Raw genomic sequence first — 22,742 nt, 5'->3', positions numbered from 1 at the left:
TGCTAGAGGCGTCACTTCAAACCAGTTGTGATCCCGGGCTGTATCACAACCCGGCTGTGATTGGGAGGCACATAGGGCAGCGCACATTTGGCCCAGTGTCGTGGGTTAGGGGAGGGTTTGGCCGGGGGGGGCTTCACAAGTAGGCCGTCATTGTAAATAAGAATTTGTTCTGAACTGACTTGCCTAGTTAAATAAATAAAGAACAATGAATTCTAGGGTTAGGTCATCCCAAGGATCCCACTTAACATCTACCCTACTGTAGTTGCCTACTTGCAGTGGGGACTGTTGACTGTGGGATATAAATATGCGCAAAGAGGGTGCTGCTGTGTACAGGACAACCGCCTAAAAAAATGACAATTTAACCCCTGTGCACAATGAATGGATAACAGGATAAGGTCAAACAGAGAATAGCATGGCACAGCTAGGCTCTGTTTAAAGACACATGTATGCATCCTTTAACCAGACCCTGCTCCCTCAACCCCCTGAAAACATCTCCATTAAAACAAGCAAGAGAACAGAACAGGAGAGACCAAAGACAGAATGGAAGGCCAGAGACAGGTTTAAAAATATAGACTTCAGTTTATTGCACAATCGTTGCTGGAGACTGAGGAGTGGGAGGGCCTGTCTGTATAATGCAAGACACTACAGATGGACACATGTAGAGAAACTAGACACAAGGGAGATACAAGATGGCCATAAATTAACAGAAGCGTTGGTGAGAAGAACACAGGCGGGTCGATGAGGCACAGTAGGATGCAACTTGCACCCAGACATTGAGCAGGACAGACAAAACACATTAAAACACAGATTTCACACATGAAATATGAGATCTTAAAACAGCTCATATATTCAAACATTACAGGGTCCATAATATACATTCCTAACTGGTTTGTGCAACCCTGAACATGCAGGGTTTGGTCACTCGTAGCATGTTAACACTGATGAGTAGTATGTCAGTCAGTCACGTTGCCTGTGTAAAAGCAGCCTGTCTAATTCTGGTCATTTTTTCCCACCAATAGTCTTTTGACTAATCACATCAGATCTTTTTCAGAGTTGATTGGTCAAAATAGCAATTAGTGAAAATATCAGAACAGGGTTTCCTGTGCCAGACACAGAACGGTTGGCGGTGAGCCTTTATACGATACAATATGATGCCTCCAATGGACTGCAACGTTACAGTTATGTCCACCAGATGGGGCCAAACGAACAGCCATTCAATTCATTTACAAAAACCAAGACAGACCGAAGACAAGGACAAACAGAGAAACAGACAGACCCTCAAGAAAGCTCCCTTCATCAAGAGGAAAAGGGCATTTCATCATCTGTACAGACAGTATCATAATTAGTACCAACCCTCCACAGAGTAATTGTATTAATAATAATAAGTATCATCGTCATCATCATCATATAACAATAGTGGACAGTTAATCCTTTATAAATAGTCAGAAACAGGCTAGCTGGCACCTGTGTACAAAAAAAACCGTTACATTTTGTTAGTGTTTTCATACATGTCATCATTATCATCATAGAATATCAGAATATACAGACTAAAACAATGACCATTGGCTGGCCTGGTTCCATCTCTGAAAAATGGTACTGTTGGTGGGCCTGGTTCCATCTCTGAAAAATGGTTTTCAGTTCTTTCTCTCACCACACTCTTCTCTCCCCTCCCATCTTCCCGTTTCCACAGTCTTACTCTTTTCTCAACCACTCTTTAAATACATTTCACCTTGTTTTATCAGAGCCCACCCTAAGAATCCCTAAATAATCCCTACTTCTACTGACTCTTATCTTCCCTCAGACCCCTACCCAGTTCAAGAGTCCCTCACAGTGGCCTCTGTGGTGTGCGTCTCTAAAAGCCATGTTTCAGAGAGGACCCCCCTGGCCTCAACGTAACAGCTACGGCTATAGCAGCCTGAGAAGTGGAAAACCCAGGGTGGTGGAGTCCCTTTGAGTAGAGAACTGGCCCTTTTTGGTTTTTGTGACAGTTGAGAAACAGCACTTGAACACACATCCACTTCAGACAGTGTAAATGTATTTGTATCTGATAATGCATAGATATCCAGTTGTAATCAGAGGTATTCATACATGCGCCCCCCCGTATCTTCCCCATGTTTTATTTTTATGAGGTTACATTTAATCGAGCAAAAGCATTCTTCAACCCTGTGTCTCTCAAAAACCCACACGGTTACCCATCTCTACAACAGAACTGAAAAGAATCCGTTTTATCTGGGTTCACATATTACAGTAAATAGGTTGGATGTGGTTGATATTAATACACAGTAGAACCCCCACCTCAGCCCGTTTCTCTTACCAGGTCCCTTTTCCCTCGGACACAGAGCATTGTCTGAGGTGACAAACATATTGAATTCCAGGTTCCTACTTCTGCTTTCTTTCCTTTACATATATGTATAAAAAAGTATCAGCGTTATATACTGTTTGCACTGTATGTATATATAATCTACATACATACATGTATTTACATGGACTTTAAATAAGTTTCATTACTGGTATTCACTTTGATCCAAAGCCCTTTTGAAAATAAATAAACAGTGCAGTTTATTTGATATAGTTGTATTGCCTCTGTTGTAGTCCCTCATATTCCTGTATTAGTATATACTGTATGTAGTATGTTCCTCTCTTAACACTCATGGTCCACTGCCCTGACAGCATGTAAAGCTCTTAGCTGGAGTGACTGACGCATGACGTGTCATATGTTACAATGCACAAGCATTTGGCTAATACTAAGTTAAAGTCCTCGTATGAGACAATGAGTTTCCGTTTGAGAGCTACTAACATGCATTAATAATCAGTTTCATTCAGTGCACTGTAATACAATTTCAGCATATGACGATACAAGGGGCCATGGCTGTAATGTACTCACCATGACAGGGGTGGTTTCATAAGGGGGCTGAGAAACGGTTTAACACTAGTCAGGGTCGGGTTGCAGTCTGAGGCCTGTGTGGGAGAGGCTGGGACATTCTCCCTCACCCCTGACTCAATGTGAGCAAAGCATGTGCTACAACGGAGGCCCTCGACACATCATTTGGCAACTTGTGAGTGAAGTGGAAATTAGTGTGGTTATGTGTGAGTGTGTGCACCAGGTTACAAAAGTGCAATGTTACATAGAAACATGCAAACTTAACTAGTCCATGGGACGACTAGGTAAAAGGTCCCTCAGAACAAAGCAGATTAAAAAAACTAAACGCTTGGTCTCAACCTTCCACATACAGTCAATCGTTGAACAAAATCTATAAAACACAAAAGTTATCCAAAAAAGTAAACATTGTACTGTTCCTCAGAGCATAAACTCAAATACCAGTGCAGAAACTAGTGGCAACAATTTTTACTTTAAACCTGAGTAACCAGAAATAGTTTGCTCAGGGTTACTGGTTGTGAAAATGGTGAGAGGGTTAGGGGTTCATTCATGCTTGGTTGCAGTTGTCTAATGAAATACTATATGGCACCGGTCAGCTTGGTACTACAGTACTGTACCTCTCTAAGGGTAACAAAGTGCAAAGACTCAAACTGGGCTATGTTATGTAGTAATAATGTCCAGCTTTGGCATAGAATGCAGTGCATCATACCAAATCATTATCTGGCCTCGGACAGTTAAAAGCCTAGAATGTAGCCTAGCTGTCGGCCATTTCTACCCTCTCAGGGAAACCTACTGGTTTCTAGTAGTCAAATAATAATAGTGCATTCTAATTTAAAAAACCCTCATCACAAACGGTATCTCTAATACTGTAGCGTAATAAACATTTGGTATCTGTTTGGTGGCAGAACTTCTCTTTTCAGTCAACAAGATCCATCCTGCACAGTCATGTAACTATTGTTCAGGTATTATAAAGAGAGACATCCGGTCTGTTTTAGGCATCTTCATTTAAGACGTTATGTGCCCTTTTCATTGACTACAGTATGTGCCAAACATGATTACAATAATCAACAACAAAATATCTTTTTTAACTTAATAGTCATGAACTAATTCTAATAATCCGGATTCAAAACCAAATCAAATTCCTCAGTTAAATGTGAGGAATTGTCACTTTAAATATAGATATTGATGAATAAATAAAAAGCACTGTCTCACAAGATTAAGGTCAACCAATAATAAAGAGTAACTTAATGTAACTCAACAATAGCAATTGTAAATAATCTGTCACGGATAGTCTGTCATGATTCCCTATTCAAAATGGCTGTATTTTCAATGGCACAACGCATCCAAGTTCAGTCTAGCATTTAGGCTATGTGGACTGCACTAAAAAGGGAGGTAAACTTCAAACAAAATGAGCACTAACAAGCCAAGGAATGAACCCCTTCACCCATACCCAGTTACCCTTCACCCATACCCAGTTACCCTTCACCCATACCCGGTTACCCTTCACCCATACCCAGTTACCCTTCACCCATACCCAGTTACCCTTCACCCATACCCGGTTACCCTTCACCCATACCCAGTTACCCTTCACCCATACCCAGTTACCCTTCACCCATACCCAGTTACCCTTCACCCATACCCAGTTACCCTTCACCCATACCCAGTTACCCTTCACCCTTCACCCAGTTACCCTTCACCCATACCCAGTTGCCCTTCACCCATACCCAGTTACCCTTCACCCATACCCAGTTACCCTTCACCCATACCCAGTTACCCTTCACCCATACCCGGTTACCCTTCACCCATACCCAGTTACCCTTCACCCATACCCGGTTACCCTTCACCCATACCCAGTTACCCTTCACCCATACCCAGTTACCCTTCACCCATACCCAGTTACCCTTCACCCATACCCAGTTACCCTTCACCCATACCCAGTTACCCTTCACCCATACCCAGTTACCCTTCACCCATACCCAGTTACCCTTCACCCATACCCAGTTACCCTTCACCCATACCCAGTTACCCTTCACACCATACCCAGTTACCCTTCACCAAGTTACCCATACCCTTCACCCAGTTACCCATACCCAGTTACCCTTCACACCATACCCAGTTACCCTTCACCAAGTTACCCATACCCTTCACCCAGTTACCCATACCCAGTTAGCCAAACCCAGTTACCCATACCTTTCACCCATACCCAGTTACCCATACCCTTCACCGATACCTGACCACAGAGATACAGACAAAGTCAGAGAGAAGGGAGAAAGACAAACAAACATGGAAGAAATAATGAGAGGGAGAATATCCTCTCTAATACACAGTAACTCAAGTAGTTCCATAGGACTCTGTGACGGGTCTGGGAGTGCTTTGTGCATTACTTGTGCATTACTAGCATGTATGCATGCTACGCTGTGAGTGTGTGCAGTGTGTGTGTTTGTTCTAAAGTTTATATGCTAAGTGCTGCATAGGTTGCAATAGAATGACATCTGAATAATACTTCAGAAAGAATGAATGCATCATTGACGGATCCACTTTGATAAAAGCCATAGGATGAAATGGTAATTGACACATGAGGATAAGTCAACAGCTAATCAACTATTGCTCAAGTGTAGCTTCACTTGCATGTCATGATTTTTTTTGTAGGCATTTCTATGTGTATTTCTGATATCAAATCCTTAATCTCCTTTGTGTGTAATCTTCACAGATCCTCTGCTGTGTGTGTGTGTGTGTGTGTGTATGTGTTGACCAGTGAGCCAATACCCAAATCCTTGTGTGTGTTCCCTAATATAAATAGCAACGCATGTATAATGGCAAGATGGACACATACAGTATGAACATTCTTGCTAGGTGCACATGTGTCAAAGCCTGCACCAATCCCTATTATGTAAAACACTTTATCTGGCCTTCCATGCACATCTTCATGAACACTTCCCATCTTCCCTTCCCAACCATTACCTATTGAAACAGCCCCCCCCAGAGGTCCTAAACCCTGTTCCCCGCTGGTCCTCCTCCAGGCAGGGTGGGGATCAGTCTGAGGGACAGTGGTGGCTGTTGATCCAGAGCAGGTCGTCCAGCACACCCCAGTGCAGGTAGAGGATGGAGCCCACCACCAGCACGTGCATGATCTGGTGGCTGTTGCACCAGTAGTCAAAGAGGCCCGGGCGGAAGCGCTCTGGGATGCGCGAGATGTTGATGATCCCGCCCAGTACAGCCAGCGCGTCCATGGTGAGGAAGTGTTGCAGCGAGGTGGGGCTGCCGCCGCCCACGCCCACCCAGCGCAGCAGGAAGAAGGAGAAGCGGAACAGGGCCTGCCAGGCAAAGGAGCGCAGACGCCGCACGCTACTCCGCGCCGTGATGGCCGAGTAGATAGCGTAGCTGGACAGCAGGATGTAGACGAGCAGAGCCACTGTGCGGGTGAATGGGTAGCACAGCAGGGTGCTGTAGACGATGGGCAGCGCTCCTGAGGCAAACAACACACAAAGTCAGAGGCAGTTAGTCATTAAACTACACCACAACAAATATTCACATCCCAGAGAATCATGCACACAAAGCTGCCATCAAGGCAAAGGGTGGCTACTTATAAGAATCTCAAATATAAAATATATTTATTTGTTTAACACTTTTTTGGTTACTACATGATTCCATATGTGTTATTTCGTAGTTTTGATGTATTCACTATTATACATACAATGTAGAAAATAGTAAAATAAAATAAAAATCCTGGAATGAGTAGGTGTGTCCTAACTTTTGACTGGTACTGTTTATATAGATGACTTCCCTGTCAAAATAAAGGCTTAATAATAATAATAATAATAATAATAATAATAATAATACTTTATTTGGCACTTAATATAGTCTTTTTTTTATGAGATGGGAAAATGTTTTTAGTTTTATTAGGTTGTGCATGTGCTCTTTATGACAAAGTGTGAAATCAAACTATTTTTTCCTACTGTCACGACTTCTGCCGAAGTTGGTGCCTCTCCTTGTTCGGGCGGCGTTCGGCGGTCGACGTCACCGGCTTTCTAGCTGCCCTTGATCTACGTTTATTTTTCTATGTTGTTCTGTCTTGATTGTACACACCTGGTTCCCATTACGTTATAATTTATTCCCTATTTAACCCTCTGGTTCCCACATGGTTTTGTGCGTGTTTGTTCTTTGTTAGTGTTCAAGACTTCTGTGAGCTGGTGTGTTTTTCTCTGCGTGGAAATCATTGTTCTTTCTTTTCGAGTAAAGTACGTCTTTTACTCAGTTATGTGTCCTGTGCCTGACTCCGTCCTAACTGCTGCACACTGACACTTGACAGAAACACTCACCTAAAAAATGGGAGTCAGCAAGTGCACCCAGTCCTCCGTTACCAGTGGAGGAGCGCGTCCAGCAGCAAGCGACGATGCTCCAAAATCTTGGCACAGCCATGGATGGCGTACTGCACACCATGGAGCGATGGGAGAGAGTGGGTTTTCCCACACCCTCATCAACTTCACCCCAACCCACACCACTGTCCACCCCTCCGTCATCTGGACCCAGTGGGATTCGGCTCTCGCTCCCGAGGGCATATGATGGGATGGCTGCCGGGTGCCAGGGGTTCCTGCTCCAGTTGGAGATCTACCTGGCGACCGTCCACCCGGCTCCCTCGGGACACGAGAGAGTGTCCGCCCTCATCTCCTGTTTGTTGGGGAAAGCGCTTGAGTGGGCCAACGCCTAATGGGGAGGAATAGACGCAGCGTTGGTCCGCTATGAGGATTTCACCTGCCGCTTTCGGGCGGTCTTCGATCATCCACCTGAGGGGAGAGCGGCAGGGGAACGTTTGTTCCATTTTAGACAGGAGATGAGGAGCACACAGGACTTCGCACTGGACTTCAGGACCCTGGCTGCCAGCGCGGGATGGGATGAGAGGGCCCAGATCGACCATTACCGGTGTAGTCTACGTGAGGACGTTCGTCGGGAGCTGGCCTGCAGGGACACCACCCTTACCCTCGACCAGCTGGTGGATTTATCCATCCGGCTGGATAACCTGTTGGCCACCCGCGGACGTCCGGATCGGGGTCCGTCAATTCCATCCCCCAGCACCTCCGATCCTACACCTATGGAGCTCAGAGGTGCTGCTCTAAGGGTGACCGGAGGGGGGGCCGTTTCCTGCATCACCTGTGGCCGCAGAGGGCACACTGCTGGTCGGTGCTGGAGAGGTTCCCCAGGGAGTCGAGGCAGCAGGCAGGGCACTGGCGGATCATCCCAGGTGAGTAGGCACCCGACTCACCCAGAGCTCCCTGTTGTGCACATGTGTGTATGTATTGAATTTCCGGAGTTTTCCCCGCATTCCCAGCATAAGGCGCAGCTGGGAACTTTATTGACCGTTCATTTGCACTTAGATTAGGGAGGTCACAGCTCAACTATGTATGATAACGCAGGAGGGTCATGAGGAGAGAATTAGTCTCTTCCTGATCGATTCTCCTGCGTTTCCTGTGGTGTTGGGGCTTGCCTGGTTGGCCGATCATGACCCCACTATTTCGTGGCAACAGAGGTCTCTCAAGGGATGGTCACGTCAGTGCTCAGGGAGGTGTATACAGTGAGGGAAAAAAGTATTTGATCCCCTGCTGATTTTGTACGTTTGCCCACTGACAAAGAAATGATCAGTCTATAATTTTAATGGTAGGTTTATTTGAACAGTGAGAGACAGAATAACAAAAAAAAATCCAGAAAAAACGCATGTCAAAAATGTTATAAAATGATTTGCATTTTAATGAGGGAAATAAATATTTGACCCCCTCTCTATCAGAAAGATTTCTGGCTCTCTGGTGTCTTTTATACAGGTAACGAGCTGAGATTAGGAGCACACTCTTAAAGGAAGTGCTCCTAATCTCAGTTTGTTACCTGTATAAAAGACACCTGTCCACAGAAGCAATCAATCAATCAGATTCCAAACTCTCCACCATGGCCAAGACCAAAGAGCTCTCCAAGAATGTCAGGGACAAGATTGTAGACCTACCGGATGCTGGAATGGGCTACAAGACCATCGCCAAGCAGCTTGGTGAGAAGGTGACAACAGTTGGTACGATTATTCGCAAATGGAAGAAACACAAAAGAACTGTCAATCTCCCTTGGCCTGGGGCTCCATGCAAGATCTCACCTCGTGGAGTTGCAATGATCATGAGAACGGTGAGGAATCAGCCCAGAACTACACCGGAGGATCTTGTCAATGATCAAGGCAGCTGGGACCATAGTCACCAAGAAAACAATTGGTAACACACTACGCCGTGAAGGACTGAAATCCGGCATCGCCCGCAAGGTCCCCCTGCTCAAGAAAGCACATATACATGCCCGTCTGAAGTTTGCCAATGAACATCTGAATGATTCAGAGGACAACTGGGTAAAAGTGTTGTGGTCAGATGAGACCAAAATGGAGCTCTTTGGCATCAACTCAACTCGCCGTGTTTGGAGGAGGAATGCTGCCTATGACCCCAAGAACACCATCCCCACCGTCAAACATGGAGGTGGAAACATTATGCTTTGGGGGTGTTTTTCTGCTAAGGGGACAGGACAACTTCACCGCATCAAAGGGACGACGGACGGGGCCATGTACCATCAAATCTTGGGTGAGCACCTCCTTCCCTCAGCCAGGGCATTGAAAATGGGTCGTGGATGGGTATTCCAGCATGACAATGACCCAAAACACACGGCCAAGGCAACAAAGGAGTGGCTCAAGAAGAAGCACATTTAGGTCCTGGAGTGGCCTTGCCAGTCTCCAGACCTTAATCCCATAGAAAATCTGTGGAGGGAGCTGAAGGTCCGAGTTGCCAAACGTCAGCCTCGAAACCTTAATGACTTGGAGAAGATCTGCAAAGAGGAGTGGGACAAAATCCCTCCTGGGATGTGTGCAAACCTGGTGGCCAACTACAAGAAACGTCTGACCTCTTTGATTGCCAACAAGGGTTTTGCCACCAAGTACTAACTCATGTTTTGCAGAGGGGTCAAATACTTATTTCGCTCATTAAAATGCAAATCATTTTATAACATTTTTGACATGCGTTTTTCTGAATTTTTTTGTTGTTATTCTGTCTCTCACTGTTCAAATAAACCTACCATTAAAATGATAGACTGATCATTTCTTTGTCAGTGGGCAAATGTACAAAATCAGCAGGGGATCAAATACTTTTTTCCCTCACTGTAGGTGTTTCCATAGGTGCAACTATGGTGGAGAGTCCAAACCAGGTCTCCACCATGCACATCCCCCCTGAATATGCCGAGTTGGCTCTCGCCTTCTGTAAAAAGAAGGCGACTCAACTACCACCCCATCGACAGGGGATTGTGCGATAAATCTCCTGGTAGACGCAGCACTTCCCAGGAGTCACGTGTATCCTCTGTCTCAGGAGGAGACGGCGGCTATGGAAACATATGTCTCCGAATCTCTGGGACAGGGATACATTCGGCCTTCCACTTCACCTGCCTCCTCGAGTTTCTTTTTTGTGAAGAAGAAGGATGGAGGTTTACGCCCCTGCATTGACTATAGCGGTATAAATCAGATCACGGTTAAGTACAGTTACCCGCTGCCTTTCATAGCCAGTGTGACCGAGTCATTGCACAGGGCGCGCTTCTTCACGAAATTGGATCTCAGGAGAGCTTACAACCTGGTGTGTATCCGGGAGGGGGACGAGTGGAAGATGGCATTTAGTACCACCTCAGGGCACTATGAGTACCTCGTCATGCTGTACGGGTTGATGAATGCTCCATCAATCTTCCAATCCTTTGTAGACAAGATTTTCAGGGACCTGCACGGGCAGGGTGTAGTGGTGTATATAGATGACATTCTAATATACTCCGCTACACGCGCCGAGCATGTGTCCCTGGTGCGTAAGGTGCTTGGTCGACTGGTGGAGCATGACCTGTACGTCAAGGCTGAGAAATGTCTGTTCTTCCAACAGTCTGTCTCCTTCCTAGAGTACCGCCTGTCCGCGTCAGGGGTGGAGATGGAGAATGACCGCATTTCAGCCGTGCGTAATTGGCCGACTCCAACCACGGTAAAGGAGGTGCAGCGGTTCTTAGGGTTTGCCAACTACTACCGGAGGTTTATCTGGGGCTTTGGTCAGGTAGCGGCTCCCATTACCTCCTTGCTGAAGGGGGGACCGGTGCGACTGCAGTGGTCAGCTGGGGCGGACAGGGCTTTTGGTCGCCTGAAGGCTCTGTTTATCTCAGCTCCCGTGCTGGCTCATCCTAATCCCTCCTTGGCATTCATAGTAGAGGTGGACGCGTCCGAGGCTGGGATAGGAGCTGTGCTATCTCTGCCCTCGGGTACGCCACCAAAGCTCCGCCCCTGTGCTTTCTTTTTGAAGAAGCTCAGCCCGGCGGAGCGAAACTATGATGTGGGGGACCGGGAGCTGTTGGCTGTTGTCAAGGCTCTGAAGGCGTGGAGGCATTGGCTTGAGGGGGCTAAACACCCTTTCCTCATTTGGACTGACCACCGCAATCTGGAGTACATCCGGGCGGGGAGGAGAATGAACCCTCGCCAGGCAAGGTGGGCCATGGTTTTCACCTGTTTTGTTTTCACCCTATACTACAGACCAGGTTCCCAGAACGCAAAGGCAGACGCACTGTCCCGGATGTATGACACAAAGGAGCAGTCCACGGATCCCACTTCCATACTTCTGGCTTCTTGCCTGGTGGCACCGGTGGTATGGGAGGTTGACGTGGACATCGACGGGCGTTACATACGGAGCCCACTCCCACCCAGTGTCCAGTTGGGCGTCTGTACGTTCCGTTTGATGTCCGTGATCGATTGATCTGTTGGGCCCACACGTCACCCTCCTCTGGTCATCCTGGCATCGGTTGGACAGTGCACTGTCTTAGTGGGAAGTACTGGTGGCCCACTTAGCTAAGGACGTGAGGGTTTATGTTTCCTCCTGCTCGGGGTGCGCCCGGTGCAAGGCACCTAGACACCTGCCCAGAGGGAAATTACAACCCCTACCCATTCCACAACGGCCGTGGTCACACCTATCGGTGGATTTCGTGACGGATCTTCCTCCGTCACAAGGAAACGCCACGATTCTGGTCATTGTGGATCGGTATTCTTAGTCCTGCCGTCTCCTTCCTTTGCCCAGTCTCCCTACGGCCCTACAGACTGCGGAGGCCCTGTTTACACACGTCTTCCGGCATTACGGGGTGCCTGAGGATATAGTGTCTGATCGGGGTCCCCAGTTCACGTCGAGGGTCTGGAGGGCGTTCATGGAACGTCTGGGGGTCTCGGTCAGCCTGACCTCAGGGTTTCACCCCGAGAGTAATGGGCAGGTGGAGAGAGTTAACCAGGATGTGGGTAGGTTTCTGCGGTCCTATTGCCAGGACCGGCAGGGGAGTGGGCGGCTTTCATCCCCTGGGCAGAGATGGCCCAAAACTCCCTCCGCCACTCCTCCACTAACCTGTCTCCGTTTCAGTGTGTACTAGTTTATCAGCCGGTCCTGGCACCGTGGCATCAGAGCCAGATCGAGGCACCTGCGGTGGATGAATGGTTTCGGCGCTCGGAGGAGACATGGGACGTCGCCCATGTGCGCCTACAACGGGCCATCAGGCGACAGAAGGCGAGCGCCGACCGCCACCGCAGTGAGGCCGGGGGACCGGGTCTGGCTCTCGACCCGAAACCTGCCCCTTCGCCTGCCCTGCCGGAAGCTGGGTCTGCGGTTTGTGGGGCCATTTAAAGTCCTGAGGAGACTGAACGAGGTATGTTATAGGTTACAGCTTCCCCCTGATTACCGTATTAACCCCTCGTTCCATGTGTCTCTCCTCAGGCCGGTGGTGGCTGGTCCGCTCCAGCAGTCTGAGGTGCGGGATATTCCTCCGCCCCCTCTGGACATCGAGGGGGCCCTGGCGTATACTGTGCGAGCCATCAAGGCGTCGGGCGAGGGGCCTTCAGTACCTCGTGGAGTGGGAGGGGTACGGTCCGGAGGAGAGATGCTGGGTGCCGGTGGAGGACATCCTGGACCCTTCCTTACTGCAAGAATTTCACCGTCTCCACCCGGATCGCCCTGCGCCTCGTCCTCCGGGTCGTCCCCGAGGCCGGTGTCGGCGCGCGGCTTACTGTCACGACTTCTGAAGTTGGTGCCTCTCCTTGTTCATTCGGCGGTCGACGTCACCGGCATTCTAGCTGCCACCGATCTACGTTTCTTTTTCTATGTTGTTCTGTCTTGATTGTACACACCTGGTTCCCATTACGTTATAATTTATTCCCTATTTAACCCTCTGGTTCCCACATGGTTTTGTGCGTGTTTGTTCTTTGTTTAGTGTTCAAGACTTCTGGGCGCTGGTGTGCTTTTCTCTGCGTGGAAATCATTGTTCTTTCTTTTTGAGTAAAGTACGTATTTTACTCAGTTAGGTGTCCTGCGCCTGACTCCGTCCTAACCGCTGCACACTGACACTTGACACCTACCAAGTTACACATCTTGAAAGGCACCAAATTGCTGGTATGACCCACTGGCTATTGGATACTCAAGATGATTTGCATATATGGAAATTAAAAATGGATTGCACAAAAAGAGTGCGCCAGACAGTGTACACAGAAAACAAAAGGCCGGAAGAGAAAGAAAGGAGAGAAGGAGATAAAAAGGTAGAGAGAATGAGAGAGTAGAGAGCTTTTAGTTGCTACCCAGAAGCCCCTCTGCTTACCCAGCGTGTTGATCATGCAGATGCCGCACATGTCGAGGGTGAGAAGGGTGTGGTAGACAGGCTCTCCTCCTTCGTGGTTCATGAAAAGGTGGTAGAGCACAGAGCCCAGCTGGGGGGACAGGCAGGCCAGGAAGTGGACCACACCCAGCCATGTCACACTGATCTGGGACCAGGGGAAGTTGAGCGGGATGAGGAACAGGAAGCAGAGCAGAGGGATACCTGTCAGGAAGGGGTGAAGGGGATAAACAGGGTTCGGTCAAATAGGCCTAAATCTTGCTAACAACTAGCACCAGATTTACCAATACAAAAAGCTTGCAGTTTTCACTACTGCACCTGTTATTATATTCCAATGAAATGACAAATAATGTCATGTCTTATGAATTTCCAATCAAATTAGCAATACGGCATAGAAATTTTAAATTGATTAAAGAGATGTATTTTTTCACCCATCTGCACACAATACCCTATAATGACAAAGTGAAAACTTATTTTTTCAAGATTGTTGCAAATGTATTGAAAATGAAATACAGAAATATCTCATTTACATAAGTATTCACACTCTTTTGCTTTGACATTTTTCCAAATTGAGTTCAGGTTCATCCAATTTCCCTTGAGATGTCACTACAACTTGATTGGAGTCCACCTGTTGCCAACTCAATTTTTTTGGACATGATTTGGAAAGAAACACACCTGTCTATATATGTCAGAGCTGAAACTATCCCATGAAGTCCAAGGAACTAGTACATCTCCAAGATTGTGATTAGGCATATATCTGGGGAAGGGTATAAAACCATTTGTAAGAGTGTTCAAAGTTTCCAAGAGCACAGTGGTCTCCATCATTGGGAAATAAAACAAATATGGAACTATCCAGACTCTGCCTAGAGTTGGCCCTGACCTTGGTCAGGGAGGTAACCAAGAACCCAATGAACACTGACAAAACTACAGAGTTCCTTGGCTGAGATGGGAAAACCTGCCAGAAGGACAACAGTCTCTACAGCACTTTAAGGGAAAGTGTCCAGACAGATGCCACTTCTGAGAATAAGCCATGACAGCATGCCTGGAGTTTGCAAAAATGCACGTGAAAGACTGATAGCATAAGGCAAATATTCTGTGCTCTGAATAGACAAATTTTACTATTTGGTCTGAATGCAAAGCGCTATGTCTGGAGAAAACCAGGCACAGAACATCAGCCGTCTAACAACATCCCTACTGTGCAGAATGCTGCTGGCAGCATGATGCAATGGGCATGCTCTTCAGCTGCAGGGATTGGGAGACTGATAGAGGGAACAATGAATGGAGCCAAATACAGGCAAATCCTTGATGAGAACCTGCTTCAGAGTGCAAACAACCTTAGACTGGGGAGAAGATTTACGTTCCAACAGGACAATGACCTCAAACATACAGCCAAAGCAACGCTGGAATGCTTTAATCCTATTGAAAATCTGTGGAAAGACTAAGATTGCTGTTCACCGCCACTTGAGAAAGAAAACAAATTCAGATGTGCAAAGCTGATACAGACATACCCAAGACGACTCAAAACTGTAATCACTGCCAAAGGTGCTTCTACAAAGTATTCACTCATGGGTGTGAATACTTATTTAAATGAGATATTTCTGCATTTAATTTTCAATACATTTGCAAAAATGTTTAAAACATGTTTCACTTTGTCATTATGGGGTATTGTGTGTAGATGGGTGAGAATTTTGTTAAATCATTTTTGAATTCAGGCTGTAACAAAAAAAAAAGAAGTGGTATAAGTCAAGGGGTATGAATACTTTCTGAAGCCTCTGTTTTTTTTCTTCTCTTAGGTTCTTTGGGAGATCCCTGCACAGTAAATACAATTAAAACATTTACTGGAAAAACAGTGCAGATGCAAAGATCACAGTTCTTTCCTGTGAAAAATCGCAGCGTAATTCCATTACCATGCCCTTTAACTACAGATATGTGTTGTAGGTTGCTTCACTTAGGCTATTGGGATGTGCTTGGTGAGCAAATCAGATCCTTGAAATTTGATACACACATATCACTCTCCTCCACCTCCTGCCTTCTTCCCCATCTTTCGCTCACTCTGCTTTTCCGAATGTAAAATCGTTTGTGCTGGCCAGGTGATACAGCCAATGCAATCCAACACCAGAGGAGGCTGGTGGGAGTAGCTATAGGAGGACAGGCTTATTGTATTGTCTGGAATGATATAAATGGAGTCAAACGTGATTTCCATGTTTGATACCGTTCCATTTATTCCATTCCAGCCATTACAATGAGCCTGTCCTCCTATAGCTACTCCCACCAGCCTCCTGTCTAACATCTATTTTGAGTGTGATCTCTTCTGCACCCCTCCCTCCATACAGCGCTCAGCACTACTGAACAGGCTCTATAAGGCTGCGTTTACACAGGCAACCCAATTCTGGGGGTTTTCCATTAATTGGTCTTTTGACCAATCACATCAGATATTTTTCAGAGCTGATCTGATTGGCCAAAAAAACAATTAGTGTAAAAAATATAATTGGATTGCCTGTGTAAACACAGCCTAATCGGTCCAAAGTATGATGGCTACTCTTTAGACAGGAGTTGCGTGTTTCTATCCAAAAGTATTCCAGCTGTTGAACATATTGTGCAAATGTAACATGTAGACTCCATTTGTGTGATCTTATTTGGTTTTCAGGTGCCATATATTACCAAAAATGGGACCTGTGTGACTTCACCAACTTTAAATATATAAATATATACCATTTAGCAGACGCTTTTACCCAATGATATCCAATGAGTCATACATCCGTATTTATGTAGCCTATTTTCTGAATGCTAATATGCTGCAAGAATATTGCAATAACCTTTTTCTCTGAATGACAAACCTTTTTCTCTGAACATCCTTTTTCTTTTAATTACTTTTCTCTGAATGACAAATTGCATAGTAAGGGAGAGGCTAAGCTGCCTGCCAATCAATCAATCATTCCTGGTCTTAATAAAGGATTCCTCTTCCTTTCAGGCGTAAATTCCCCCCTGACCTGGTGATCACTAATCCTGTCTGTTTTAATGACTGTTGGCAGGGTGTGCTGTAAGTAAAATGGAAGGAGTTGGCTGACACTAAAACTCAACACTCCATTGGTACACAAGCATCCTTTATACCGTAGCAAGTTGACTTCACTTGAGGTCATCAAGAATCCTATGCTAGAGACCATGGTTTCATATGCAATCTTGGTCACTTCAATCTGAAAATGAAGAGGATTTTTAGAGACACAGACAGCCTTCTCCTTCTCTGCCCAACACATATACTGAAATTATAAGAGTATGTGGGCAAATTCATTGTTATTATTTATAACTTGTTACCATACTTTCTGACATAATTACCACGTTATTACCAGTTTATTCTGTGCTGTAATGTACTACCAGGTGCAACCAAAACTTTACATAAAGCTTATTAGTCATCAGCTGGTGATGAGATTTGTCTTTGGTTTTGCCTATGGCAACTTACTGTGATTCAACTAACTACAATAGCAAGCTGCTTGCTAGTTAGCTAGCCAGCTAACCCTTTCCATGGCTGCTGTCACTGGCCACAGTATGGTGCGACTTCAGTGCCAACAGAAACTGTATTTCAATTCAACATTTTTGAATTTGTAATGCACAAATTGAATAATTGAATAAATAAATTGAACTTGTATTTCATGATTGAAAACTGAATTGAATTAATAGTTTTAAAGTTTAATTTCAATTGAATTAAATACATTTTCAAATTCAGTTCTCTAAATTCAGATTCAAAACCAGAGGCAACATCCTGGTACTTTGTCCGCAAGGAATGGTAGAAGTTAACAGATAGAACGTTTGATTCTACAGGTTGAACAGGGTTCCGGCGGTTTCTGAAGCCAATGTGGCATGTTTAATTTATTTTCTTCCGATTAATTTGGCTCTAAAATGCGTACCATTTTGGCTATAAGCTATTATGACCCCATTCCTGAATGGGGATCTCTCTAAGACTCTCTTGAATATTGTCGTGCCTTCTGTTCCCCTCTATGATGCACACAGGACACGCAGGACACGTAAGAGAGTGTAACAATAATAAATGCAATTTGGCCCCCATAAGAATATAGTTGAATTGCCCTGTCATAGCCCTTCTGAGGATAGCTTTTCCACTCCCTATTTAATCTTGCTTTTGTGACTGACTGGGTTCAAACCGGGTCTCCAGCATGTCATAAGACTGTTAGCCCACTTAGCTAAATCACATATGGATGAGTTCAGGAAGCTAACAAGTCTTCAAGTCTCCAGCAAGGGCTCCTGAGTGGCGCAGGCACTGCATCTCAGTGTAAGAGGCAGCACTACAGTCTCTGGTTCAAATCCAGGCTGAATCACATCCGGCCGGGATTGGGAGTCCCATAGGGGGGCGCACAATTGGCCCAGTATTGTAAAAAATAGAATTTGTTCTTCACTGACTTGCCTAGTTAAATAAAGGTTCAATAAAAAATAAAAGTTACTCATTAAAAGAGTGTTGATCTCGGTTACATTTCACCCACCTTTGACCTCATACTCACGGCACCAATATAACTGACTGGGTTTGAACTCAGGCCTACTATAGAACAACACTTTCTGTGGCAAACAAAAGCATAATAATCTGTTTACCACATTTAATGAAAGCACAACAGCGGTGGTTTGGTGATCCATGCAGGTGATGAACAACCTTGCCTGAGACCGGAAGACATGATTAGGTTCTAACCCAGGTCTCCTGTGTGCCAGACAATGCAACTTTTCAGGTCTCAGAGTATTCATCATGTAAGCATGGTCCATGAACCACCTGTTACACTTCACCCCCCTTTGACCTCCTCCTTGAAGAGACCCATCCAAGTCACAGAACCAATGCCTAGGCTTTAGCTCAGCAGGTTAACAAAGTCTTCACCCAGTCAGTCACATTATAATGAGTATCCTTGCCGGAGACTTGAAACTAATATGTCTAACATGTCAAACTAACACGTCTTCAGATCTCAGGCAAGGTTCTCATCACATAAGCATGGTCACAGAAACCACAACCATGTTCCAAGTTTTAGCTTTCAGCAAAGGGGTCATAATCGCTTATAGCCCAAAGAGTTCAAACGCTAGAGCCAAATTCATTGGAAGAAGATAAATTCAACATGACACATTGGCTTTAGAAAACGCCTGAAACCTGTTTAACACAGAGCGCACGGTTCACCCCAATGTAAGTGGAGTGCTGCGCCACCTTGTAGACTGGCTGCACCACTATGTAAAAAATATTTTATTGTTAGCATTTAATAGAGTATTTTTTGCTCTAGATTGGAGGAAATGGCACTTACACGTGTTAAAAATTTAAAAATCTCTGAGTCCAAAGGGGGTCACTGCCCTGCTCCAGGCCTCCCCTCAGCCGTACTCTGCAGCACCACCTTGTTAAAATATCCTGGAGAGAACCCTGGAGCGTGTGATTCTATGTGTTATTTTCCACCATTCCTTGCTAGCAAAGTACCAGGATGATGTCTCTGGTTTTGAATCTGAATTTAAAGAACTGAATTTTCAAAGTGAATCTGAATGCATCTGAGAAGTTGAATATATGAAACTTTGCTAAACTTGAAATTATATTTTGTAAACTTAATACACAGACAATGAAAGCAATATATACAATATTGAAATTGAATAGATAAATATTGTATTTGAATATTTAATGCAATTGAAATTGAATTTTAAAACTGAATGCAATATTCGTTCAATTCAATTTCAAATCATGAAATACAAGTGCAATTTATGAATTTTTTTTTTTTTTTTTTCCCCACCTTTATTTAACCAGGTAGGCAAGTGGAGAACAAGTTCTCATTTACAATTGCGACCTGGCAATTGAATTCAATAACTCAATGTGTGCATTACAAATCGAAAAATATAGAATTTAAAATCAATATCTTAATACAAAAATATTGAATTCAAATCGTTTCTGTTGGCACTGAAATCGCTCCATAGCAAAGCCTTTACCCAGGCAAGATCTGCACTGCTCTGTTGCTAGCTAGCTAGCAAACCCACTCATTTATTTCTAGAGATATTTAGCTAGCCAGACAGCAAGTTATCTTCATCCCAATATATTTAAACTCACCATGTGTGTATATGTTTCCCAGTTCGTTGTGCATGTAAAAAAGGCTTCTTATACAGTCTTGGACAGAAGATATTGGTCGGTATCCAGTCAGGACGTATTTGTTGAATTGAAGATGAGGAGGTGAATTCGCCCAGTCTAATAGTCTGGGTCCATTTAAAAATGCCATAGCAACCAAAATAGTTAAAACGACGCCGCCAAAAAAGTAAAATAATGACTGTACACCTATATACACATATAATAGAATTATTGCGAATAAAAATTTATTAGACACCATTGATAAAATCTGGGGGGGTAGCTAGCTATAATGTGCTGCTAGCTACATAGCTAGCTAGCTCCCATAGCTACAGTACAGTAGCGAGCTAGCGACAGAAAATATGTTCTTTCTTTTCAGCACCACTACCCGGTGACAGCGTTTTTATCCCGCTGTTTGCTTTTAAAAACCGATACTTGTGTCAACCACAGGGGTTGACAAGGACGAGGCCAACCACATTCATGGTGTAAGCCCGTGGTATACATTACATATTACATTTAATTGCCGACATAACAACCAACATCTGTCGGAGGTTAGCTAACACAATATAATTCATGGTAGCTGCTAGCTAGTTTCTCAATGTGTCGCTAGCTAGCGTACAACATTCCACAGCACATAGCATTAGCCATAGTTAGTTCATCTGCACCGGTTCACAAGTCCAGTGGCTTTAGCTTAGCTACTTCCATCCGTCACCTTGATACCACTGACTACAGAGGAATGGGTTTAGCGGTCAGATTTCCAATACAGGACTAACGTTAGCAGGTCATAACGTAAAAGCAGCTAAACGCTCGCGCACAATCATCTCTATTGTATTTACAAAAATATCCATATTCTGGTTACAGCTAACTAACGTTAGCTAGTTTGTCATCGACCAACAACTACAGATGTAGTGCGATGGAACGCGTTAGCGTGCTACTGCTGTGATTTGCACCGGGAGATTTCAAACAAATATGGATAAGGAAGATGTCAATCCGACACCAAAAAATACAGATTTTTGTGTCCAAATCTTCTCTCGTATTGGTACCCCCATTTCCCATAAAGATTCCGTCCAAACTCTTGTTAAATGTGACTCGTTTGTTCACCGGCGTCGAGTCCCTCGCATCGGATGATTGATGCCCTGTACCGGACAGTGACGCTCTAATCCATAGAGCGGTACTGAAGAGAATTATTGCGGGGGACTGACACTGGGGTTTTATGAGAAAACAGCACAAGGGAGACAGGGATAAATACCTCACCAGTCACTGTCTGGTATTATTTTGGAATAATGTTTAATAATGGCTGCACCAATAATTAGGCTATCCTCTCTAGAATTTAGGAAACATGAAAAAGAAAGTTATTTGTACATTAATCTTACATCTTCACCTATGTATTTTTCTAATTACTTCCACGTAGTTAACAAATGTAGGCCTATAACAGCAAAGTTTATTTTAAAATACACAAAAATGCACATTGGATAAGAAGGTGAAAGGTTGACTGTAGTGCCAGCCAGGGTGGCGGGAGCCATGTCAATCAACCAGCCCTCGCAGCTTGCGCTCTACGTTCACCCTTCATTAGCCAATAGGAAAGCCTATAACATGAACACGCCATTACTAAACCAATTGGAGCGCAGATTGTGTTCATGGGTGTGTTCATGTATTATATTATTATATGGGTGCGTTTCTATCTGATATGATTCTGTAGTTGTGAGAGAGGGCAAAGCATAGAGAAAATATGTTGTCCCTATATTGTTGGAGGTATGCTTAATAATTCTAATTGACTGTATAGATTGTGATTCAATAGAAAAACTATTGTTTAGCAAAAAGTAATAACTTAGTTACTAGGAGCATATGAATGTTTCTCTAAATATGAATCTAAAATATTGTTTCCACACTCTCTTTCTTTCTTTCTCTCTCTCTCTCTCTCTCTCTCTCAATTCAATTCAAGGGTATTTATTGGCATGGGAAACATATGTTTACATTGCCAAAGTAAGTGAAATGGATAAACAAAAGTGAAATAAACAATAAAAAGTGAACAATAAATATTACACTCACAAGATCCAAAAGGGTAAAGACATTCCAAATGTCATATTATGTCTATATACAGTGTTGTAACGATGTGCAAATAGTTAAAGTACAACAGGGAAAATAAATAAATGTGGGTTGCATTTACAATAGTGTTTGTTCTTCACTGGATGCCCTTTTCTTGTGGCAACAGGTCACAAATCTTGCTGCTGTGACACACTGTGGTATTTCACCCAATAGATATGGGAGTTTATCAAAATTTGATTTGTTTTCAAATACTTTGTGGGTCTGTGTAATCTGAGGGAAATATGCGTCTCTAATATGGTCATACATTTGGGAGGAGGTTAGGAAGTGCAGTTTAGTTTCCACCTCATTTTGTGGGCAGTGTGCACATAGCCTGTCTTTTCTTGAGAGCCAGGTCTGCCTACGGCGACCTTTCTCAATAGGAAGGCTATGTTCACCGAGTCTGTACATGGTCAAAGCTTTCCTTAAATTTGGGTCAGTCACAGTGGTCAGGTGTTCTGCCACTGTGTACTCTCTGTTTAGGGCCACATAGCGTTCTAGTTTGCTCTGTTTCTTTGTTAATTCTTTCCAATGTGTCAAGTAATTATCTTTTTGTTTTCTCATGATTTGGTTGGGTCTAATTGTGTTGCTGTCCTGGGGCTCTGTGGGGTCTGTTTGTGTTTGTGAACAGAGACCCAGAATCAGCTTGCTTAAGGGACTGTTTTCCAGGTTCATCTCTCTGTAGGTGATGGCTTTGTTATAGAAGGTTTGGGAATAGCTTCCTTTTAGGTGGTTGCAGAATTTTGAGTCTCGGTCTGGATTTTGATCATTCGTGGGTATCGGCCTAATTCTGCTCTGCATGCATTATTTGGTGTTTTACGTTGTACACGGAGGATATTTTTGCACTCTCTTTCTTTTTCTCCCTCCCGCTCATTCACTCCCTCTCTCTCGCTAGATGAGTGTCATTTCATATCAAAACTTGAATAACATTATGAGTCTCCCAGTCGGCCAGTCTCAACATTTCAATAGTTGTCCTACGAGGTGACCCTATGGGTGTAACATGCCATAAATGTCAGTCTCTTTATATGACAGACTTGATGC

The 22,742-nt window shown here is 44.5% G+C and overlaps 1 protein-coding gene across 2 annotated transcripts; it reads right to left on the bottom strand.

The window, feature by feature from the left end:
- Nucleotides 1-1,372: 1,372 nt before the first annotated feature.
- LOC106606885 (progestin and adipoQ receptor family member 4) lies at nt 1,373-20,801 on the bottom strand. 2 transcript variants are annotated; one of them, XM_045720208.1, is made up of 4 exons: nt 19,608-20,801; nt 16,655-16,737; nt 13,529-13,747; nt 1,373-6,344 (listed from the first exon to the last, which is right to left on the bottom strand). In XM_045720208.1, exons 3-4 carry the CDS (start codon nt 13,608-13,610, stop codon nt 5,911-5,913), a joined length of 516 nt encoding a protein of 171 aa, XP_045576164.1. In that variant the 5' UTR covers nt 13,611-13,747; nt 16,655-16,737; nt 19,608-20,801; the 3' UTR covers nt 1,373-5,910. The 2 variants fall into 2 exon arrangements, with proteins under 2 accessions (XP_045576164.1, XP_045576163.1); XM_045720207.1 differs by lacking the exon at nt 16,655-16,737 and having other exon boundaries at nt 19,608-20,798.
- Between the last annotated feature and the right edge of the window lie 1,941 nt (nt 20,802-22,742).

Source organism: Salmo salar, chromosome ssa06 (assembly GCF_905237065.1).
Source record: "Salmo salar chromosome ssa06, Ssal_v3.1, whole genome shotgun sequence".
Lineage (NCBI taxonomy): Eukaryota > Metazoa > Chordata > Actinopteri > Salmoniformes > Salmonidae > Salmo > Salmo salar.
Note: the sequence above shows the minus strand (reverse complement) of the source record. Positions and strands in the feature narration are given on the sequence as shown.

Coding starts and splice junctions, on each gene's coding strand:
- LOC106606885 (XM_045720207.1), bottom strand. CDS start 19,881: ATGGTGTCTAATAAATTTTTATTCGCAATAATTCTATTATATGTGTAT. Junction 13,748..19,607: donor GGGAAACATATACACACATG/GTGAGTTTAAAT, acceptor CCTTCCTGACAG/GTATCCCTCTGCTCTGCTTC. Junction 6,345..13,528: donor CTGCATGATCAACACGCTGG/GTAAGCAGAGGG, acceptor TGTTTGCCTCAG/GAGCGCTGCCCATCGTCTAC.